Source organism: Cervus elaphus, chromosome 1 (genome assembly GCF_910594005.1).
Source record: "Cervus elaphus chromosome 1, mCerEla1.1, whole genome shotgun sequence".
Classification (NCBI taxonomy): domain Eukaryota; kingdom Metazoa; phylum Chordata; class Mammalia; order Artiodactyla; family Cervidae; genus Cervus; species Cervus elaphus.
Window position 1 is genome coordinate 58,118,533 of NC_057815.1, and position 20,747 is coordinate 58,139,279.

Consider the following 20,747-nt stretch of genomic DNA (forward strand, 5'->3'; position numbering starts at 1 on the left):
TGTTTCCACATGTGATGCCTCACTAAAGTGGGGATTTCCCAGGCCTAAAGCTGCAAGATGCACTCCTGGCCAAACCAGTGAGGCCCAACAGACATGACTCACTCCTAACAGACACAGACCCCCTACTTTGTCTTCTAGCTTCTCACAAACCATCACAGGGCTGACTTCAAACTCAACAGACTGAATTTTGTAGAACCCTTCTTTCTTTGCCATTTTGAAAAAAGAGAAGGAGGAGAAAATGGTTACTTCCAGTTTTTCAGCAACTCACTGATTTCTCAGATTCCTTAAAATTCACTCACAGCAAGCACCTGAGCACCTGTGAGAAACATCAGCGGAACCAAGCCCATTCTTTCTTTGACCTTCTCACTGAGCATGTAACTTTAAAGGGAAATGTTCCTATTGCCCTCGTCACTGTCCCTTTGAGTGGGGTTTGCCCTTCCTGATAACTGTTCATACAGGTGCACTTTTATTTGTCCTTTCAACCTTTTGTGCAAGCCCCTTTGAAAACTAGTTTCTCTCAAGGTATCTCTAAGCTTCTCCTTTTTATTGGTATTATTTGTGAGGTTACACAGTCAGAAATAATTATATTTCTAAGTAGTTCAATATTTTTGAGTCATCTTTTCTTTGTCTGAACTTTCAAAGGTAAGCTTTACCAAAGTCTACAGTGCATGGCAGTCTGTGGTAAGCTTCCCCTCCTCCACTGTCACGAATTCTCAAAATAACAATGGCCACTCGCTCCCAAGATCCTCTTCACTGCTACTTCATAAACTAGTTTCTAGCTTTGCTTTAGCATTAGAGCCAGAGTGGGAGTTTTCCTGGTTTATCTACATTCAGGGCAGAAACTAAAAACAAGAGGGGTAGGGAAGAAAACAAAAACAAAAAGCAGCCTTTCAATACTTAGGTGTTTAGCTGGAGGAATCTTTTGAAAGTAAAAGTGTGAGTCGCTCAGTCGTGTCCAACTCTTTGAAACCCTATGGACTGTAGCCCCCCAGGCTCCTCTGTTCATGAGATTTCCCAAGCAAGAATGCTGGAGTGGGTTGATTCCTTTCTCCAGGGAATCTTCCCAACCTAGAGACTGAATGTGGTTGTCCTGCATTGCAGGCAGATTCTTCACTGTCTGAGCCACTAGGGAAGCCTGGAGCGGTCTTTTAGGAACACTCCAAATTGCCGCTCCCTCCCATCCCTGTCCCTTGTCTGCCCCCATCAGTCTGGCGATCTGTATTAGGAGTGCATCTATTTTCCTCCTCTGCTTCCTGTAACCATGAGGTGCACCACAGCGATTCTGGAACGCTCTCCTCTAAACCCTATCCATGTAGCAGTGCTGTTCTCCAGTGTGTCATCCTCAGGCCTGCCACTTCAATGTACTTTAAAATCCTTTATTTTCAGAGCTGGCCCATTTCCTCTCTCAACAGCTCTGTCTCTCTCCCATACAGCGGAGCCTTTTGCAGCAGTGTTTCCATTCTTGGGCCTCGTGTCATGAAGGTGACATTTATGGGGTTCTAATCACTACTCTGTAATCTCAGCTCATTTTGTTTATTACTCCTGCTTTGTTAACCATCAAATTTCTTTTTTTTAAATGGTACTTTTCTGTGTGAAACTACTGGGCAGTTCCCATAATCAGTCTTTCTCATCCTATCTTACCTGTTAAACTTGTTCACAGTTTTACTTAGTTGTTTTTCTCCCTCTTACTTCATGCTCAGTTTAGTACCATTCTGGCACTCAGAAACATCAGGGTGGGAATACCACCTCCACACCTGTCAAAAGGTCAAATGCATGTACCCTTTGACCCTTCAATTTCACTTCAATATCTTCACACATTTACAAATTTATTCACAACAGCATTACTTATAAGAGCAAACACTTGGAAACAAATGTCCACCCAAAGAGAGAAATGGCTAAATAAATGAGGGTTCAGTTCAGTTCAGTCGCTCAGCCATGTCCAACTATTTGCGACCCCAGGAATCACACCAAGCCAGGCCTCCCTGTCCATCACCAACTCCCGGAGTTTACTCAGACTCATGTCCATCGAGTCGGTGTTGCCATCCAGCCATCTCATCCTCTGTCGTCCCTTTCTCCTCCTGTCCCCATAAATGAGGGTAGAGAGTGAAATAATACATAAACATAAATATGAATGAGGAAAAACAAATTTTTAATGTGCTTGATATGAAACGAACTCTGCTTATTAAAAAAGAGAAAGATCTAGAGTAATGTGTACCCGTGTAAAAATGAGGAAAATAATTCATCCACCTAAATTTGCTCATCCATACATAGGATAACTCTGAAGGACATGAAACAAACTGACAACATGGGTTCCTGACTGCTGGCCAGGGAACAGCCATGGAGAAGAGATTTTGCTGTGTATACCTTTCTGAACTCTGAATTTCTGAATTGTTGGAATATATTTCCCATACAAATAAAAATGAGTAAATAAAATAAAATACATAAAATAAAAACAAGAATAGTAAAACTCTCCTAAGTCAGGCTAGCGCCTCTCGGAGCAAACACAATCATCCCAGCCTTTGCTCTGTACTCCATCATTCTGATTGCCCCAGTTCAGAAATCAAAATCCTTCCTTTCCAAGGTCCCACCCATAGGAAGAAAGCAAGCATGACAACAGCATCTGTGCTACAAGATATTCCATTTTCTGCCAGGAAATCCTAGAGACTATTTCTGGTTCTCGTTGTGATATTCCTGATCCATCGGGCTGACTCCATTTCCAGCACATGCCGGGTCCCTGGTCCCCTTTGGAAGGCTGCTCTGGTACCACACGCAGAGGGGGATGCAGCTGCAGGCCTCCCTGCATACCCAGTGCTGGAAGCCAGATGCTCTTCTCCAAGGAAGATCCCTCCAAGGGCCATGACTTTAATAGGTGCGCCACCCAGAGGTTTTCCTTTGTCTCTGGATCGCTTTCTTTCATGTCCCATCCTCCTATTTGTGGTATTACTTTTCACATTGGTCACTTTTCCTATCATCCTACCTTTCAGGCATAAACCTAACAGGCCCAAACGTGGGTCTCCTGGGATGACCCAGAACCATTGCAAAAGGCTCAGAAGAAAAGGTACAGTAAACAGGAAACCCAGTATACACCCACGTCTCATAAGGGTCACCAGCGACTCCTGAGCGAGCTGGCTATCAGAATTGTATTCGTTTAACAGGAAACCTATACCTCAAAGTCCTCGGGTTTATATATGAATATTCTTAATCACTTCCATACTGACTATAGGGCAGCAGGATACTGGCTTAGGATAAACCCTGAGCTACACAGAGAAAGTTTGTTCAGATCTGGCTACCTCAAAAGAAAAAGAAAAAAAAAAGTCTTGCCTCTTTCAAACTACAAGCAATCAGGCCTTAGGCTAAGTACATTCACTAGAAAAATAGCAGCAGCATAGGATGAGAAGCAACATTCCCTTTAATCATGCTACTACACCCTCAGTGACCTGAGCTGGCCAAACATCTCACACAAAATAAACACCTTCACGCACAGGACAATAGTGCAGCTTAAGCAGCCCTCTGCATGGCTCTGAGCCTCAGAAGCTCCAGATAGTTACAGACAGTAGTGTTGGGTCTGAACATACCAGCAAAGATCCTGTTCAATTATAAGAATGAGAAAGTTGTTTCAGGTCAGGGGGCTGTTCACTGAATATCACAAGTTTCAACGGCCTGAAAAATTCCTCCACGTGGAAACCTAATGCTTGTACTAGCTGCTGGGAAGGGCTGTTATCTGGTAGGATTGAGGCCAGGAGCTTAGGGCTTATGGTGCCCCATACATGAACAGCCTAATGGAAAACAAAAACAAAATCTCAGACTGAAAAATAATCCTTCAGAAAAGAAAAAATAGAGCAAACAGTAAAATGACTGCATTACTGGTACTTGGCCCAGAAGTGGGGGCTCCCCTTCCTTATCCAGAAAGGAGCTGAACTGATCCAGCTCATTGCTAACCCAGCATTCTACTGCCATGAACTGACTCTAAGGCTCACGCACACACACCCATACATGGGCCCACACCCACTACAGTGATTGGTTCAGAACAAAACACTTGAGCCAAACTAGCCCAATGAGATGCAATCCTGGGGAACCTTTGAAAGAGAGAATCTTTCCCTCTCTGCAGAGGCCGCTAGGCTACTAGGATCTAAGGCTATCCTTGGCCACCTTCATCACACATGGGAGAGCCTTCCTAAGAATAAGGCTGGCGCATGCATGCTCATTCGTGTCCGACTCTTTGTGACACCATGGACGGTAGCCTGCCAGGCTCCTCTGTCCACAGAATTTTCTAGGCAAGAATACTGGAGCAGGTTGCCATTTCCTTCTCCAGGGGATCTTCCTAACCCAGGGATCTAACCCACATCTCTTACGCCTCATGCATTGGCAGGTGGATTCTTTACCACTGAGCCATCTGGGAAACCAAGAACAAGGATTGAAACAGAACTAAATGAGACACTAAACCTGATTTCTAACGACATGGTGAAGCCAACTGGATCTAGTGTGATCAGCTTCTAAAATCGTAGACTGTTCCAGTTGTGTGACATAATAGTCCTCCCTCTCTTTCCCTTCCTTCTTTCCATGGTTTTGAGTTGTCTCTATGATTTTAAGTCTTCCGCCCCCAAGCCTGAATGTATATCCACATGTGACTACATGTCTTGAAATATTGGTAAAAACTCTAAATCTGGAGAAAATCCAGTTGCTTCTCTCTGAACATTTAAGAAGTATAGTCTATTCAATTGACACTTCACACAGATAAGCTTTCAGTCTGTGTGAACTTTGCAGTAGGTCAATAATATAGCTAGGTCTACATTTCCATTTCTAGCATGCTCAATAACACAATCAGTGAGTAACTAATGAAAGCTTGCTATCCAGCTCTATGCTAAGGACTATACATATACATGATCTCCTTCCTTCCTCAGAACAACTGAGCAAATAGTAAGTATTACTAATCTCCATTTTATAGAAGAAGAAACAGAGGTTGGGGGGGGTTCAATTACTTTTCTAAGATCACAGATGCTTTTGAACTGTGGTGTTGGAGAAGACTCTTGAGAGTCCCTTGGACTGCAAGGAGATCCAACCAGTCCATCCTAAAGGAGATCAGTCCTGGGTGTTCATTGGAAGGACTGATGTTGAAGTTGAAACTCCAATACTTTGGCCACCTCATGCGAAGAGTTGACTCATTGGAAAAGACCCTGATGCTGGGAGGGATTGGGGGCAGGAGGAGAAGGGGACGACAGAGGATGAGATGGCTGGATGGCATCATCGACTCAATGGACATGAGTTTGGGTGGACTCCGGGAGTTGGTGATGGACAGGGGGGCCTGGCGTGCTGCAGTTCATGGGGTCGCAAAGAGTCAGACACAATAGAGCAACTCAACTGAACTGAAGCTCACAGAGCTACTGAGTAGCTGAGCTTGGATTACAGCCAAGAGATCTGATTCAAGAGCGTGCACTCTTAATCACCAGAATATAGTGTTCTCAGCTTAATGGAGATAAATTTTCTTTTGGCAATTATACTTCTTACTAATGAGCATGTTCTCAAAAGCAACACAAGGAACATGCCCCACATATTAGCAGTGTCTCCATTACCAGTGTTTACCCACTAAACACAAAAGTGCCAGGTTTCAGAGGACGATGATGTTGATACTTAATTGAAAGGAACAACATCCACCTTTAGATTTTAGATATGCCTGAATGGAAGCAAGGATGTCAGATCATACAATAGAGACTTAACTTTTGTTATTTTTTTTTTTTCTGATTTCATAACACAGTTACCCATTTTACAGGTAAAGAAATGGAAGTTCAGAAAGATTAAGTAGTTAACTTGCTGAAATTCAAAGAGTTATTAATCAGTTAGGTCAGTTAATTGAGCCAAGGCATTTCCAAACCTAAAGGCTACTCTTCTAGTCACATCTCAGAATGCACAGTATACAAATAGTAGAGACACACAGAAGGTGGCTACATTAAGTTAAAGCAGACTGTTCTGAGCTCTAAGCCTAAACCTTGTTCAAAACATTTATCCAAAAAAAAAAAAAAAAGTATCTGGCATGCTCCAGTCAATGGCGTATGAAGCCTGAGAAAACAAAACCAAAACAAGTCACAGGAAAACATTCTCTAAGAGAAAGCCTGTGTATAGGCTCACCCACAGGAACCATCAGGAGAAAAGAAACACAAAATCTAGGGGTTGCAACCAGGTCACTAAAATGCATATTAAAGAATGTCTCCAGACTCCATGAACAATGACAGTGGCCATCCCAGCACATGATCATCTCTCACAGAAGACCTCTCGTGTCCCTCTGAGTCTTGTCTGATCCTTTCCATCCTTGCCAGCAGCCTGAGGGAGGATAAAGCCTAGGGCCAAAACAGGGTGGTTTGGGCACTACTGAAATCTGCAGCCACAGCAAAACCCGATAACTAGGTATTAACAGATCACTGAGTCTCTGATGCAAAGATGTTTCTGGCACTCAGTGGCTGTCAGGCTTGGGGTTGACCAGATGGCCTAAGGCCACGTTAGGATAGCTTCCTCTGATCTGAGCTTAGGATAGTATGGGTCCTCCCCAGAATGTGGTTTATCACACTCACCTCTGCTTTTTTCTGCTTTTCCTCCTGCTCTTTCTGTTCCTTCTCCATGCCCACCAGCTTGAGCTTCAGCTCAGACACTTCGGTCATCAGATTGAGCTTCTGGGTCTCAAGAGATGTACGACTTAGTAGCTCCTGCAGGCAAAAACAGATTTCAGAATTGTAAACCTCCATGGCAATAGGAACAACTGTAACTCCATTCATAGCACATAAGGCAGTCTCTACATTGTACACTGAAACCGTTACTTGTGAGCCACACTTCTATCTGGGACAGGCCTGGGTTGATGCTGGGTCACTCAGGGATTGCACAGTCCCTGATGCTATCCTCTGTGCTCTGAGTCAATGTGAGCTACATTTCTCAAAAAAACACATTTGTCCATAGAAACCATTGTTCATTATTTCCAGGTTAGAGAAAAATAGATGGGTCGGCTCAGAGAACAAAATTTCTCCATGTCTATTTGTAAAGCAAAGGCAGCAGAGTCTCTGCACCAAAATAAACAAACAAACAAAAAACAAGCTAATGCTAATAATATATATTTCAAAACCAAAGTCTCCATATCATCTCCTGGGCTTAGTTCAATATTCAGCCCAGTCTTTCACACATCTCACTGTAAGACCTCACTGCAATGAACCTAGAAGGGAGCTAGGACATGAAGAAGATATCTGGTGATTATTTCCTGAATGGTTACAGTAGAATCTTCTGTGATATGTATCTTTCCTAGTAGTCCTGCCAAGCCTAAAATAGTAGCAGACAACAACCTGCCATTAATGCATGCACTTATTAAGCATAAATAAGATGAAAAACAAAGGTGATAGGTGAAACACCTGCTCAGCATTACTAGGAACTATGAAGGATCTCAAAAGACCCAGAGGGATGGGATGGGGAGGGAGGTGGGAGGGGGGGTTTAGGATGGGGAACACATGTACACCCATGGCTGATTCATGTCATTGAATAGCAAAAACCACTACAATATTGTAAAGTAATTAGCCTCCAACTAATAAAAATAATTGGGTGGAGGAGGGGGGGAAGCCAGGCGGACTTCCCACAGTCCAGGGGTAACATTCCTCCATGGGCAAAAACGCAATGTTCCATGAGATCCCAAATCCTGCCACCTGACAGACACTGGACACACAAGTCCTAGCAAGGAGACTATGATATGGCCCTCAGAGGCCCTAGGAAGGTAACCACCAAAGTGAGCAGATGGAAAGGACATCCTGCCATGGTCTGAACTTTCTGTGTCATCTTAAGCAACCCAGCCCTAGTACAAGAATGGTGATGTCAACAATCTGACCCTACAGTCACAATTTCATGTGTTCTGAACGGTTTTCACCTCATAAAACCAAACCACATGAGACACAGATTTTAACTTGGACAAGACGATTTCCTAGGCCAAAGGCCGTCAGTATCACTGAAAGCCAGGCTACAAACCACCCATTTGCTAACCTGAGGGAGTAAGTATCTAGAACCCAAAGAATTCAGCAAAATGAGCTTTGCACTGGGCTGAGGAGCCCAGCTCCTCCTGAGACAGTCAGATATGAAGCTGGCTTACAGGGCAAAGGTGGCGCTGCTTGGTCATAAGGAGTTAGCCAGATAAGGGAGCCCAGTGTTGACAGCAGGGTGGGTGGACACACATTCACTGAGTACCTCCTCTGTGCTCAACACTGCTGGGTGCTTTACATACATTGTCTCAATAAACCCCCACCCAGGGACTCAGCAGTCAACATTATCATCCCTATTTCAAGATGAAGAAACAGGCCCAAGATTTACTGGTCCTTTCATCTACTTGAGGCAGTTTGCAAATAGACAATTCAAGTTAAAAAATAAACTGTAAAAATTAAAGCAGGTAAGGAAAAAAGATGAAGCCAGAGTGATTTTTGGCATAAAACTCAGACCCTAAAGTTCTATTCTTTTTTGATGATCAATATTATCTATATTGATGCTTTTGAACTGTGGTGTTGGAGAAGATTCTTGAGAGTCCCTTGGACTGCAAGGAGATCTAACCAGTCCATCCTAAAGGAGATCAGTCCTGGGTGTTCATTGGAAGGACTGATGTTGAAGTTGAAACTCCAATATTTTGGCCACCTGATGCGAAGAGCTGACTCATTTGAAAAGACCCTGATGCTGGGAAAGATTGAGGGCAGGAAGAGAAGGGGATGACAGAGGATGAGATGGTTGGATGGCATCACCAACTTGACGGACATGAGTTTGAGTAAACTCCAGGAGTTGGTGATGGACAGGGAGGCCTAGTGTGCTGCAGTCCATGGGGTCTCAGAGAGTCGGACACGACTGAGCGACTGAACTGAAAGTTCTCGTCACAGCTAGAGATTGAGTACAATGTGTGCAAATTTCCCAGCCAGGAGTGCAAAAGGAAAAAGGGATGATTCTAGAACTCTAGGTCCATAGGATAATAACAATTGCTTTGGAGTGCTGAGAACTGAGAAAATTTTCTTCCATGACACTTCAGTCATTTGTTCAACTATCAGATGCCAAGGCCTAGGGATAGGAGAGTTAAAAACACAGCTCCTGTGGAGTGCTTGAGTCTTTTAAGATGGTATTTATGCAGTTGTCTATTGACTAGCGGTCAAGATATAAGACAATATCTTGACCTAGATATTGACCCAATATACAATATCTTGACCCAATCCTACCAAGACAGGCAGGATTCAAAAAAGCTTCAGAAAGCATCTCTCTTGAAGATAAGAATCTACTCTGCTTCCTTTATTGCCAGAATCCCTCTGGCTGTTTTAACTGCCAGGTTGTAACTGGTCATACCAATGTTAAAGTTGACAAAGACAATGTTCAAATTGGTTGCATTCAAGCTCCAATAGCATTCCAATTGGTCATGCCAGGGTTCTGATTGGTCATACTAACCTTCCGAGTGGACGTTTCAATTAGACAGACCAAAGTCTTAAGTAGAAACCTAGGGTTGCTTAATTTCACATGGTCTACTGTTAGTAAAACTTCTACATACTCTCTCATAGCTTGCATCTATTAACATGTGCTTCTCCCTTTCATTATCATCACCCCAGTCTTGGTCATTAAAATTGAGAAGTACCATCCTAGTCGCTGAACTCAAAATCAGCCTTCGCCAGCCTTATCCCAGCCCAGCTCCACCTCCTCATCTCCAGGCCCGGCACGGCCTCCAGCCATTGTTATGTACTACGACCTCTATCCTAGTTGTGTGTGTGCTTAGTCACTCAGCCATGTACAACTCTTTGCAACCTCATGGACTGTATCCCACCAGGCTCCTCTGTCCATGGGATTCTCCAGGCAAGAATACTGGAGTGGGTCTTCATTCCTTTCTCCTAAGGATCTTCCCAACCCAGGGACTGAACCTGGGTCTCCTGCATTGCAGGCAGATTCTTTACCATCTAAACTACTACCTGACCCTCATCTTGATCCAGAATGTATGTTTGCTCTGAAATTCTCCCCTCTAGCCACAATCCTCTGACCTTTCAACTAGTGCTTTTACTTATTCAAAACATCTTTAATTTCGACTTCTGTGGCTACTAGTTACTTAATAACTCCCTATTTTCCTAGTTTATCAACTTCCTTCATGCAGTGTTTGCCTCCATAGCCACCGTATACCTTAAGGCTTATCATTTCCATTGTACCATTTCTGCACCAGAAAATTCTCCCCCCAACTCATTCCTGCCCCTAGGTCTGAAGTGTGTTTGCTTCACCAGTGTGCCCAGTCTGTGCCAAACCTCAAAGACTTTTGCCTATGTTTCCACTCCCCATGGCCTGAGAACTGCTGGTAAAAGTCACTTAATGATGCCAATTTGTTTCCACGCAAATTTACTCTATCTAATTACAGCTGATCTTCCAACACTGCCTGGCAAAACTTGTATTCATCTCTGGCTGGTTTCTTTCAGAGATTGTTCCAAATCTTTTCCATTCTCTTTGAGCTCTAAACCCCACCCTATTCCCCCTCTTCTCCTCAAATAACCTCTCCTCATATTTACTGAAAAGATTTTTAAAGATCATCTGATCAGTCATTGAACTTACATCCTTTTGTTTCAAAGTTTCCTGGAATCATCCCTCATTTCTCTCTCTTGAATCAGGTCCCAGAGAAAGCAAGCCCACACCTCCTTTCTGAGGCTAAGCTGACACGACTGAACGCAACTGTCAGAACGTCTGTGAGGTTCTACCATCTTAAGAATTGTTCCAGAGTTTGACAGAAAATAACAACAAAATTCTGTAAAGCAATTATCTTTCAATTAAAAAATAAATTAATTTTTTTTAAAAAAAGAAAAGAACTGCTCCCAAGCCCAGTAAGTTTCCAGGTTGCACATTAAAAGCATATGTTAAAAGACACATTGATTCCAGAGTTTTCTTCTGAACTGCCCCACCTGACCCACCTTCCTGTGGCTGAACAGTCCTCCATGCCATCCTCACTCAGCTTGAACGAAGACTCAGGTTACTTCCTGGTTAATCAGTAGCGCTGGGCTTTGTTCTGAGTCCTAGTCCTGTTTCTCCCTCTAGCCGGTAGAGCAGAGTGAAGCCTGCTCACAGGGACCTGGGCCCTCCCTCACCTCTGCACTGCCTTAGAGGAAGTTCCCACCAAGTCTGCACTCCTCTAGGGTAGGGCCATTAATCATCCAATCTGACAGGCATTTAATCTCTTCCTCACCATCAGCTTCCATCCCTCAGGCTATAAACATGATCAAATTTCTGACATTTGAAAGAACCTTCCCTCCTGACCTCCTTCCCCTCCAGTGACCACCATCAGCTCCCTAGTGCTTGGACTGGGCAGGCATACTCTGTGTGTGGTGCGAGTGCGAACACTGGCTCTCTCTCTCTCTCCACTCCCTTCTTCCCCTTACAGCCAAGCCGTGAACAGAATAATCTACTCTTGCTGCCTCTTCCTCATCTTCCTGTTACTTCTCAATAAAACGTCTGCATGCCTGCAACTCAGCTTCTGCCTTCAGCGGGCAGAATACAGAAACCGTCCTGGCTCCGGGGACCAATGCCCGCACTTTCACTTCTCAGCTCTCAACTCACTGACTCACCCTGAATCCTCCCATCAGTGTAGCCCCATCCTCCCTTTCCATTTCTCTGACCTTTCTTTTTTTCTTTTTCCTGTCACTTGCTAGCTTCTTTTATCCTGGTTACCCTTTAAGAATAACATTCTTGGATCCTGAGCACCCATCCCCAAGACTGGAGTGATTTCTGGATCCAGCCTATTTGTCTAGAAGGTTTGGCACCTCCTCGGACCCACGGGAGGATCCTGCTGGGATCTATCCCAATCACACAGCTACTATAATGGGCGGGGGTGGGGCAGTATGAGCAGGCAGGGGGCTGGAGATGAGAGGCAGCGGTTTCATAACGTCTGCTCTCCTGATTGTTTCAAGGCTGCCTGTATAAATGAGAGAAGGCAGGGGATAAACAGAGGGTGGTATGAGACGAGGGTGGTTTGTGTTTCTTACTACGAAGGGCCATGAAACTGGATAATGAAACTTTAGGAAGAAAACCAATGAACAAAATTATCACCCACCCCCCTCACTTCACCACGACCAGTAATCTCTTCCAGAAGGGCAAATACATCTCCTTTCTTGGAGATGAAAAAAAAAGCTTCCCTCTCAGAGCAAACCGTCATTTCCTTTTTCCAAAGCTCAGAGTCTGAGTGGGGCTGATAAAAAGAGCTTGCCTTTCAACTAGGCTCTCCTTAAAGGGCCACATCTTGAAGCAATTACCTCCATCTTTAAGTGTGGAACCTGACCCAGTGAGTTACTGGCCAATGATGGAGGGCTGTAGCCAGACTGGCAACCTGAAACCAGAATGGTCTTTACAGGCCAAGGAAAGACTTGAAAGGAAAAATGTCTCCCTTTGCCCTTTGAGGTAAGAGGCCAAGGCCCTGCTGGGAAGTCTCTTTCAGGGAGAGGGGCTCATAGTCAAGCTGGATTTGACTCAGTCCCTACTAACTAAATCATCTCTCTGAACCTCAGTCCCTTTACTTTATCTGTAAAAAGGGGTAAAGCACCTATTTCACGCTGTGGTCTGGAGATTCAACAGCAAATGAGATAAACCTGAGGAAAACAGTTATCTGCCTCATGAATCTCCCACAGGGAGTTTTAGGGAATAACTGGCAAATCCCTGTTTTCTTCACTCATGACACAAGTGCCCTGTCTCCCTGGACAGATTTGTGTTCCCACAGGAGGATGTGCATAGCTCTGTTTAATGTCCTTTCTGAGGCAGAAATACTTTCCTCAAGGTGCTCTTTAGGAATTTATGAACTGGGTGCTGACGACGCTTTGCTGTGTTCACACATCTGGGCACACTGGTCCCTCACTCGACTCAGGGGCTGGAGCTGAGCCTGGGTCCCGCACTTTCCGGGACATTATGCGATGGTCCAGTTTTTACAAAACTGGAAGAACTGTACTACAGCTCTAAGAGGTGGGCAGAGCAGAGTCCACACTGTCATCCTCTTTCTCTATAAATAAGAACATAGGTTCACTGACTTATCCAGATCAATCTCAAGTGTTAAATCTGAAGAAAGTCATGTCTGCAGACTCCAAATCCCCTCCATTTGTCATTCTCTACCCCTCACCTTCCCTGGTGGCTCAGAGGGTAGAGAATCTGCCTGCAATGCAGGATACCTGGGTTCGATTCCTGGGTTAAATTTCATTTAAATTAGTTGCATGGTAATCCACTCCAGTATTCTTGCCTAGAGAATCCCCATAGACATGGGAGCCTGGTGGGCTACATGGGGTCGCATGGGGTCACAAAGAGTCGGACATGACTGAGTGACTAAGCATAGCACATACCTCACCTAAAAGGCAGCCAAGTCTACGGCCATACCACTCTGAACGCGCCCGATCTCGTCTAAGAGGCAGCCAACACAAATGAAGTTACCTGATGCCTGGAGCGCCAGGCCAGGTAGGAGGACTGAAATAGAGCCAGAGGTCCTTCCCAGTTTCCCCAAAGCTGGACTGTGTCTTCCAAGGAGCTCTGTAGCCTTTCCTCCTCCCACCTCGGATTCCTTATCCTTTCTTCTTCTTGGCACTAAACGTGGCTTCTGTTCTTGACACTGATTACATCTGCTGACGGCCGGTCTCTGCAAAGTACTCCCTTTGGCTACCAGCTCTGTATTCAAGCTCTTCTCCACTGAAATCATCACCCTCTGGAGGCGGGTCAGCAATCAGAGGCAGAGGAACCTCCCAGAGAACCCAGGGAGGCCGCTCTAGAAAAAGCCACCAGGGACGTCATGACCTGCTTAAGGAACCAAGGGGCAAATCTCAGCCCTGTGGGCTCCATACTCAGACCAGTGAAAATAGTTTCAGGCTGTGGCCCTTTGAAAACCCACTTGTACATTTCCTGGGAAATGTCTCTTCCTAATGGGGAAGGTTCCCTGGGGAATCTAGACATGCTCAGTGAGTCAGAGACCTTACCAGAGTAGGTGTTATCACAGGCAGTCCCAAGGGGTACTCATGGATGCTCTGTTCCCACCCTATGTTCTGCAACAGACTACAGATAAGCCCTCAAACGTATCCATAATCTATGTGTATCTCACGTGGCCCTGTCTCTGTGCTGATTCTGTTTGGTCCTGGTTCACTTGTCTATCCCCATAGGTCTTCATGCTCTCCCTTTCTGGAGACCAGATGGGTAAGTGTGTAGAAGAAAACAGATGAGAGCTAAGAGATCAGTAGTCATGAACAGATGTGAGAGTTGGACCATAAAGGAGGTTTAGCGCTAAAGAATTGATATTTTCAATTTGTGGTACTGGAGAGAGCCCCTGGACAGCAAGGAGATCAAACTAGTCCATCTTAAAGGAAATCAACCCTGAATATTCACTGGAAGGACTGATGCTGAAGCTGAAGCTCCAATACTTTGTCCACCTGATGGGAAGAGCTGACTCATTGGAAAAGACCCTGATGCTGGGAGGGATTGAGGGCAGGAGAAGGAGGGGATAACAGAGGATGAGATGGTTGGATGGCATCAGTGACTCAATGGACATGAGTCTGAGCAAACTCTGGGAGATAATGAAGGACAGGGAAGCCAGGAGTGCTGCAGTTCATGGGGTTGTAAGGAACTGGACACAACTTAGTGACTGAACAAAACAAAGAGATCAGCACTTAGGAGAGGGGGCAGGCCAAGCCAGGCTGAGGGGTCCTGGGCTCACAAGTCGGGTGTGGAACTAACCTCCTCCCTCTTGGGCTCCTGGAGGGAGGCTGACATTGGTCAGGGGAACAGCTGTGGGGAGAGACAGCACAGTGGGGTTTGGAGCCCATGGATGCACAGGGTTTGGGTTACGTGGTTGAGTATGGGTTTCCTTAAGTCTACCCTGTCTCAACAGTGGTCTTCCAGCTGGCCCAAGGGGCCAAGTCTGGAATCAAGGTTGAAGATCAGAGGTCCATGGGCCAGGTTTAGCCTGAAGGTAAATATTGTGTGGTTCAAACTTTTTTTCTTTTTCCCATTTAAATTAGTTGCCAATTTTTTTTTTTTTAACACATTATTGGGGATTTTTACAGGCACTAATACCTGTTGCAGCTGATTTGTTATGTTAGTGAATATTGAAACACTCCAGGCTTTATACATTCAGGTAATAACATTCAGGTAACAAAAGACATATTAATATGTCTCTGGTCAGTAAGATGTTAAAACAGAAAGACCAATCTTTAAATCCTTATATGTATAGTCCCAGCTTCTTGTGAAAACTGGAATATCTAGCAACACTGGGCATCCATGGGCGGTCAGCTGCCTCTTCAAACAGGATGTGTTCAAAGGGCAGGGCTGCTAGGAACTCGTTCCCAAGGGAAGCAGTGTCCATGTGCAGTCAGCAGGCCCCATGCTCCTTCAGAGCTCCTGGGCCTTTAACAGGAGGCCAAGTTGGCTCAGGCAAGAATAGTCTTGAGGGCTGGCAGAAAAAGGTAATTGTTTGCATCCATTATCTGCCTCAAGGACATGAGTCATGCCTGCTTCTACCATGAGCCCGGGGCCCAGGATATCACAGTCAGATCAGGCAAGTCTCTGCCTGTCCCCAGTTAAGAGGACACTTATGTACACACTTGAAGCTATAGATGGCATTACCTCAGCACTGTGGTGCAAGAATTAAGCGTCTTTTCAAACAGCATCAAGCAGATTTCAGAGAAGCGTTAGCACGTGCAGAACATTCAACGTGGGACTTAGAGCTGGCAACCCAACCATCTCCAGTTCAGGCACCACCAAGCCCAGCAAACACATGAGTGGGCGTGATGCCTCAGAGGCCCCGTAAGAACTTAACTCAGGATCCTCCAGGAGAGGAGTGCAATAGCACACTGCTTTCATTTTACCCTTGAAGGGCTGAGAGAACATGGTCAAAGTTATGGGCATAAAAATAACTTGGTTAAGTTCAGGAAGATCTTTCAACCCCAGAGGGAGCAAATAAGAGCTACTACCCTCTAAAACCTACCAAGCCAAGATACCCACTTATGGTACATGCAAACCACATGACTGCTACCTCACCTACAGCACACAAGAAAGGAGATTTAGAATAAAAACACGATGAAAAGGGTAGTTGAGCCTACGACTTTTAAAAAGTCTAAAAGTTGAACTTCTCTGGTTGTCCAATGGATAAAAATCTGCCTGCCAATGCAGGGGACAAGGGTTTGATCCTTGGTCTGGGAAGATTTCACATGCCACAGGGCAACTAAGCCCGTGGGCCACAACTACTGAGTCTGCATCCTAGAGGCTGTGGTGCACAACAAGAGAAGCCACCACAGTGAGAAGCCTGGGCACCACAGCTAGTGAGGAGCCTCTGTTCGCTGCACCCAGAGAAAGCCCTGTGCACCAATGAAGACCCAGCACAGCCAAAAACTTAAAAAAAAAAAAACAATAATTGTTTTAAAAAGTCTAAAATCCAGTCTATGGGATAATGCTTAGGAGGACAAGGCAACCTCCCCAAGGTGGGGCTGGGAGCCAAAATCGAACTCCTTAGTACACAGACTCAATAAGGAAGCAGAAACATTGTCACTAGAGGGGTGTCGGGGGGCCCTGGAAGAGCAGAAGGGCGGTGGTCAGAGAGCTCAGGTACCACAATGGACCATTTTCTGACCTCCGATTATGTGGTTGGTTACTCACCAGGCATGACTTTCCTGAAACATTAACCTTCTGCCATTTTTCTGACACGTTCCCTTCCACATGCAAGTTTTCCTGGTCTACATCTGTCTAGGTTCTTTTTTTTTTTTTTAAAACAGCATTCCGTCATCTTCCTCCCTGGTCCCCATCCCAGAACTGTACCTTCTGCCTTCTTGAAAATATAATCTAGTGGGTTGTCCTATGCACTTCTGTGAAAATGCTTTTCTGCTATTTGAGATTTTTCCACCAGGCTATTTTTTTTCTCCTGAGTCTTCAAAAGGAAGATTCAACTTTTAAAAATGAAAAGAACTCCTATTGTCATTCAGATTTCCAGGGAATATGATGAGCAAGAGAAATGGCACTGAATTTAAACAGAAAATCAAATGAAGCCAAGAACATGGTAACTTATTAATCAGCAGTGAAAGGATGAACTACAAACAGTTTCAGAGCTGTTGGAACTAGTTTCTACAAAGACATTTGCATAAAAATACTGATTTTTTTTTAAAGTTCCTAAAATGCACTCAAAGCTAAGAAATACCTGGGAAGTAAGACACTTATCCTGAGACCAGAGGTTATATTCAAAGCCTGTGTTCATTACTATTCTGTAGAGAAATAATTTGAATTTTATGCTGACCAGTTTAAAAAAAAAAAAGTTATAACTTGGGGGAAAGGATTATAAGCAGTCTTCTAATTGAACACACTCATTTTAAAAGAAGGACTTTCGCCCGAGACTAGAGTCACATCTCGACAGCTTTTGTCCTGGTGTGCTAGAGTCCTCGGATAGAACCTGCTGGTCTTGATTCACTGGCGAGGGCAATCAGTGCCTCCGTGAGTGCCCAGATCAGAAACATGCCTTCCCTGGCTGCTAGATGGAGTAGATTGACAGGAATCTTTCTTTATACTCTTGGTGACTGCCGTGGTGCATTATAAACCCTTTTCTCTGTTCTTCTAGGGTTACTACAAAGTTCTGGGGAAAGGAAAGCTCCCAAAGCAGCCTGTCATCGTGAAGGCAAAATTCTTCAGCAGAAGAGCTGAGGAGAAATTAAGGGTGTAGGTGGGGCTTGTGTCCTGGTGGCTTGAAGCCACATACTGCGAAATTCATTAAATGTTAAGTGCTTTTCAAAAAAAATAAATAAATAAAAAAAATAAAAGAAGGACTTTCATTCTTTAAATAACTAGTGAGCACATTTTATGTGCCAGGTACTATACCAAGAGCTACAAAGTATACACACATAAACTTCAGTAATGGTTTATTTTTCAAAATAACTGCAATGCAAAAATGATGCACGTTAAGGAAACCTATTAACTAGATATATCACATTAGTTCATAAAATACAATTTCTAATTAGCGTCTCAACAGATTCTGAAAACACCTGACAAAAATTCAACACCTCTTCCTAAAAACTGCTGCTCATTATTTACAATGGGGTCAGATTGTTCAGGAAGTCAATTCACTATAATATTTTTACAAAAAAAAAAATCTTTAAGTGATAGTAAAGACAACAACAGTAACATTTAAACTGGAAAAAAAAACACTCCCTCTATGATGTAAAGCATAGAAAATCTGAGGACTAAATCATATCTCTGGTGCAAATATGTTTTTGTATATCATATGTACACACAGCAAAAAGGACCCACGAGAAACAAGAAGACATTTAAGAGATAAAAGGTAAAAGAGCAGCTAATTTTTTTTCATTTTGATATATATTAAACTATATTAAAATATTATTTATGTTATAATGTGATCAATTTTATCAAAGAAAGGCACACAGAGCAAGTAGGGGAAGAGTGAGGGTGGGAAAGAGGCACAAAATAAGCCTAACTGACTTTCGAAAACCCCAGATGCCACTTATAGGACAAAGGCGATAGCCAGAACCATGGGCTACTTGGTCATGAGGAGTTAGCCAACGTGTGTCCCATGTGGTTGGCATGATAAGATGAGGGGGAATAGTGAGAGCTCCTCACTGAACCAGGCCTGGAGAAAGCGCCTTGGGAATCTGTGGAACCAGCCCGACAGGTTATTCCTCTCAGGCCTGCCCTTCCCCGCCCTCCCCCTCTGGTTTCACCTGCTGTGTAAACACCGCAAGCTGGGCGTCCAACCGTCCCTGCAGGCAGGACCGGCAAGGAAGCAGGGAGCTCCTTAACCTGGACCCAGAAAGGGGCTCACCCACACGGCTGCAGGACCCAAGGCCCTGGGCCTCACCCGCCCGTACCTGTTGAAGCATCTCTTCGGCAGCATTGAGTTTCACCTGGTGCCCTTCCAGACACACTTCCAGGTCCCGAATCTTCTCTCCCTGGGCTTCCACTTGGTCTGTGAGGACACTCACCTGTCCCAAGAGATAAAGCACAGGTTGAGGATCAGGACTGGCTCCCCACACACCACTGACCCTGGATGCGAGAAGAAGGGCTATTCTTTTTGGCGGGTGGCAGGTGGTGGAAATGTCCTAGATGAAGGAAACCCAGGTTATTTTCTTACCTGGCCAGGAAGTCTCAGCCACCACCCTGACAAGGTCAGTCACATTTCCGACTCTTGACAGACTCAGGGGGAAAACACCCAGCGGCCACAAGAGTGGCCTCCCGGCTGGACTCTGGCTCTCTATGCCTCCACAGGGCTCCCTCGGCTGGCTTGCCAGGGCTTCTGCCACCTCACGTGGAAGCACAATCCAAACTTCTGTGCAGACGAGCCAATGACCTTCCCCCTCTCATCAGGGTGTGAGGACCGCTCACCTATCAGGCGAGGGTTCTGAAGCAATTAAGGAATGTGGGACGTAAAGGGCATGTATTAGCACTGACAACACTTGGCTGCAGAGAGGGTTTGTGCTTCACAGGCCAAAACATGACTCTAAGTCATAAATATATACAAGCCACACTGCGTAGACAGTGGCAGGAAAACAACTGTCTTTCTGAAGAACAGTGAGACTGTCTATTGGAATTGTTAGTTCATAAAAATCCATTTACAATAAGTCATTTAAACTGTTCCCGAAATACAGACTGAGAGGATTTTCATAGCCTTCTCTATCAGCAAACAGCCTCAGGACCCTTTTTCCTTGTTTGTTATTAAAAGGTGACTCAGAGCAGAAAGAGGAAGAAAGCGCATGAGAAACCTCTGCCAAAATAAAGAAATCAAGTACTGGTAAACTGAGATCTTCTACAGCCTTCTTGTTTTTAACCAATGGTTGACTCATCGCTATTTACATATACATGATGGTAAATTATTTCTCAGTCTGTAAAGGAAAGATAGCTGGAGCACGAGCCTTAGTGTGAATTCCTTTATGAGTGTTTAAACAAACTTTATGAATTATCTCCCTTTTACAGAGGAACTAATCTTAATGAATACGACTGCTTTAAGCCTTTCATTTTTATGTTCCTAAGTGATTAATGAATCATTGAAACATATTCCTGGAGCTGATGCATGGTGTGCTAATATTTCGATTATAATCCCCAAACGGGCACCTTATCCTTGCTGCCTAACATGATCAGCAGTCTGGGCCCTTCCAACTACTTACTCTACTTCCAAAAGAGTAGCATTCCAGGGGTGGCCTTTGCTCCTTGGGTCCCAGAGTTTCTGTTTGGGAAGGATATGCTGTGATTAATCTTACTGTGAAGACTGATACCTAGAGAGTCTGTACCCAACTGTGGTGTCATGCACTGGGGTACCCAGAAGAATAATGCATGGTCTCTGGCCTCCTATAGCTTATAGCCCAGCTACTCATACAACTCAGGATACACAGGGCTACGAATACTCTGAACATGAATACTCAGTCAAAGTTATGAATGGAGGAGAGGTGTAGAAAATTGGGACGAAATATGTAAAGATTCTAAATGTGACCTTTATTCAAGAAAAATATTTTTTGAGCCCCTACTACATGCTAGGAATAATTTTAGAAACTGAGGGGATACAAAAGTAGAAGAAGAAGAAGAAAAAAAAGATGACAATCTTTGCATTCAGAAGTTACATTCTAATGAAGATATATTAATAAAAGATTTTGGTTTTATTTGCTTTTAATTCTGGAAGCAACAAATTTTGCCCTGTCTGATTCCCCTTGTTCTTCTGCAGGTAAACCCAGGAGAATATTCTGGAGCAAGGGCTCCAATGAGTTGGGTCTGGCTGAGCTGCGTTGTGAATTAAG

General features: G+C 44.4%; 1 protein-coding gene and 1 non-coding gene across 17 annotated transcripts in view; one reads left to right on the forward strand and one right to left on the reverse strand.

The window, feature by feature from the left end:
- PPFIBP2 (PPFIA binding protein 2) overlaps positions 1-20,747 on the reverse strand; it is a 161,860-nt gene that overhangs the window by 48,014 nt on the left and 93,099 nt on the right. For 14 of the 16 annotated variants that reach the window (XM_043904032.1, XM_043904057.1, XM_043904023.1 and 11 more), the window contains 2 exons: positions 18,831-18,944; positions 6,564-6,695 (listed from right to left, as the gene is read on the reverse strand). In XM_043904032.1, coding sequence (XP_043759967.1) covers positions 6,564-6,695; positions 18,831-18,944 — 246 coding nt within the window. Of the gene's footprint in view, positions 1-6,563; positions 6,696-10,922; positions 11,719-18,830; positions 18,945-19,093; positions 19,649-20,747 lie in introns of those variants that run through there. The other 2 variants (XM_043904130.1, XM_043904139.1) reach the window with 2 other exon arrangements.
- On the forward strand, positions 17,342-17,470 carry LOC122703713. Its single transcript, XR_006343573.1, has one exon. It is a non-coding gene; the product is annotated as a small nucleolar RNA SNORA3/SNORA45 family (small nucleolar RNA).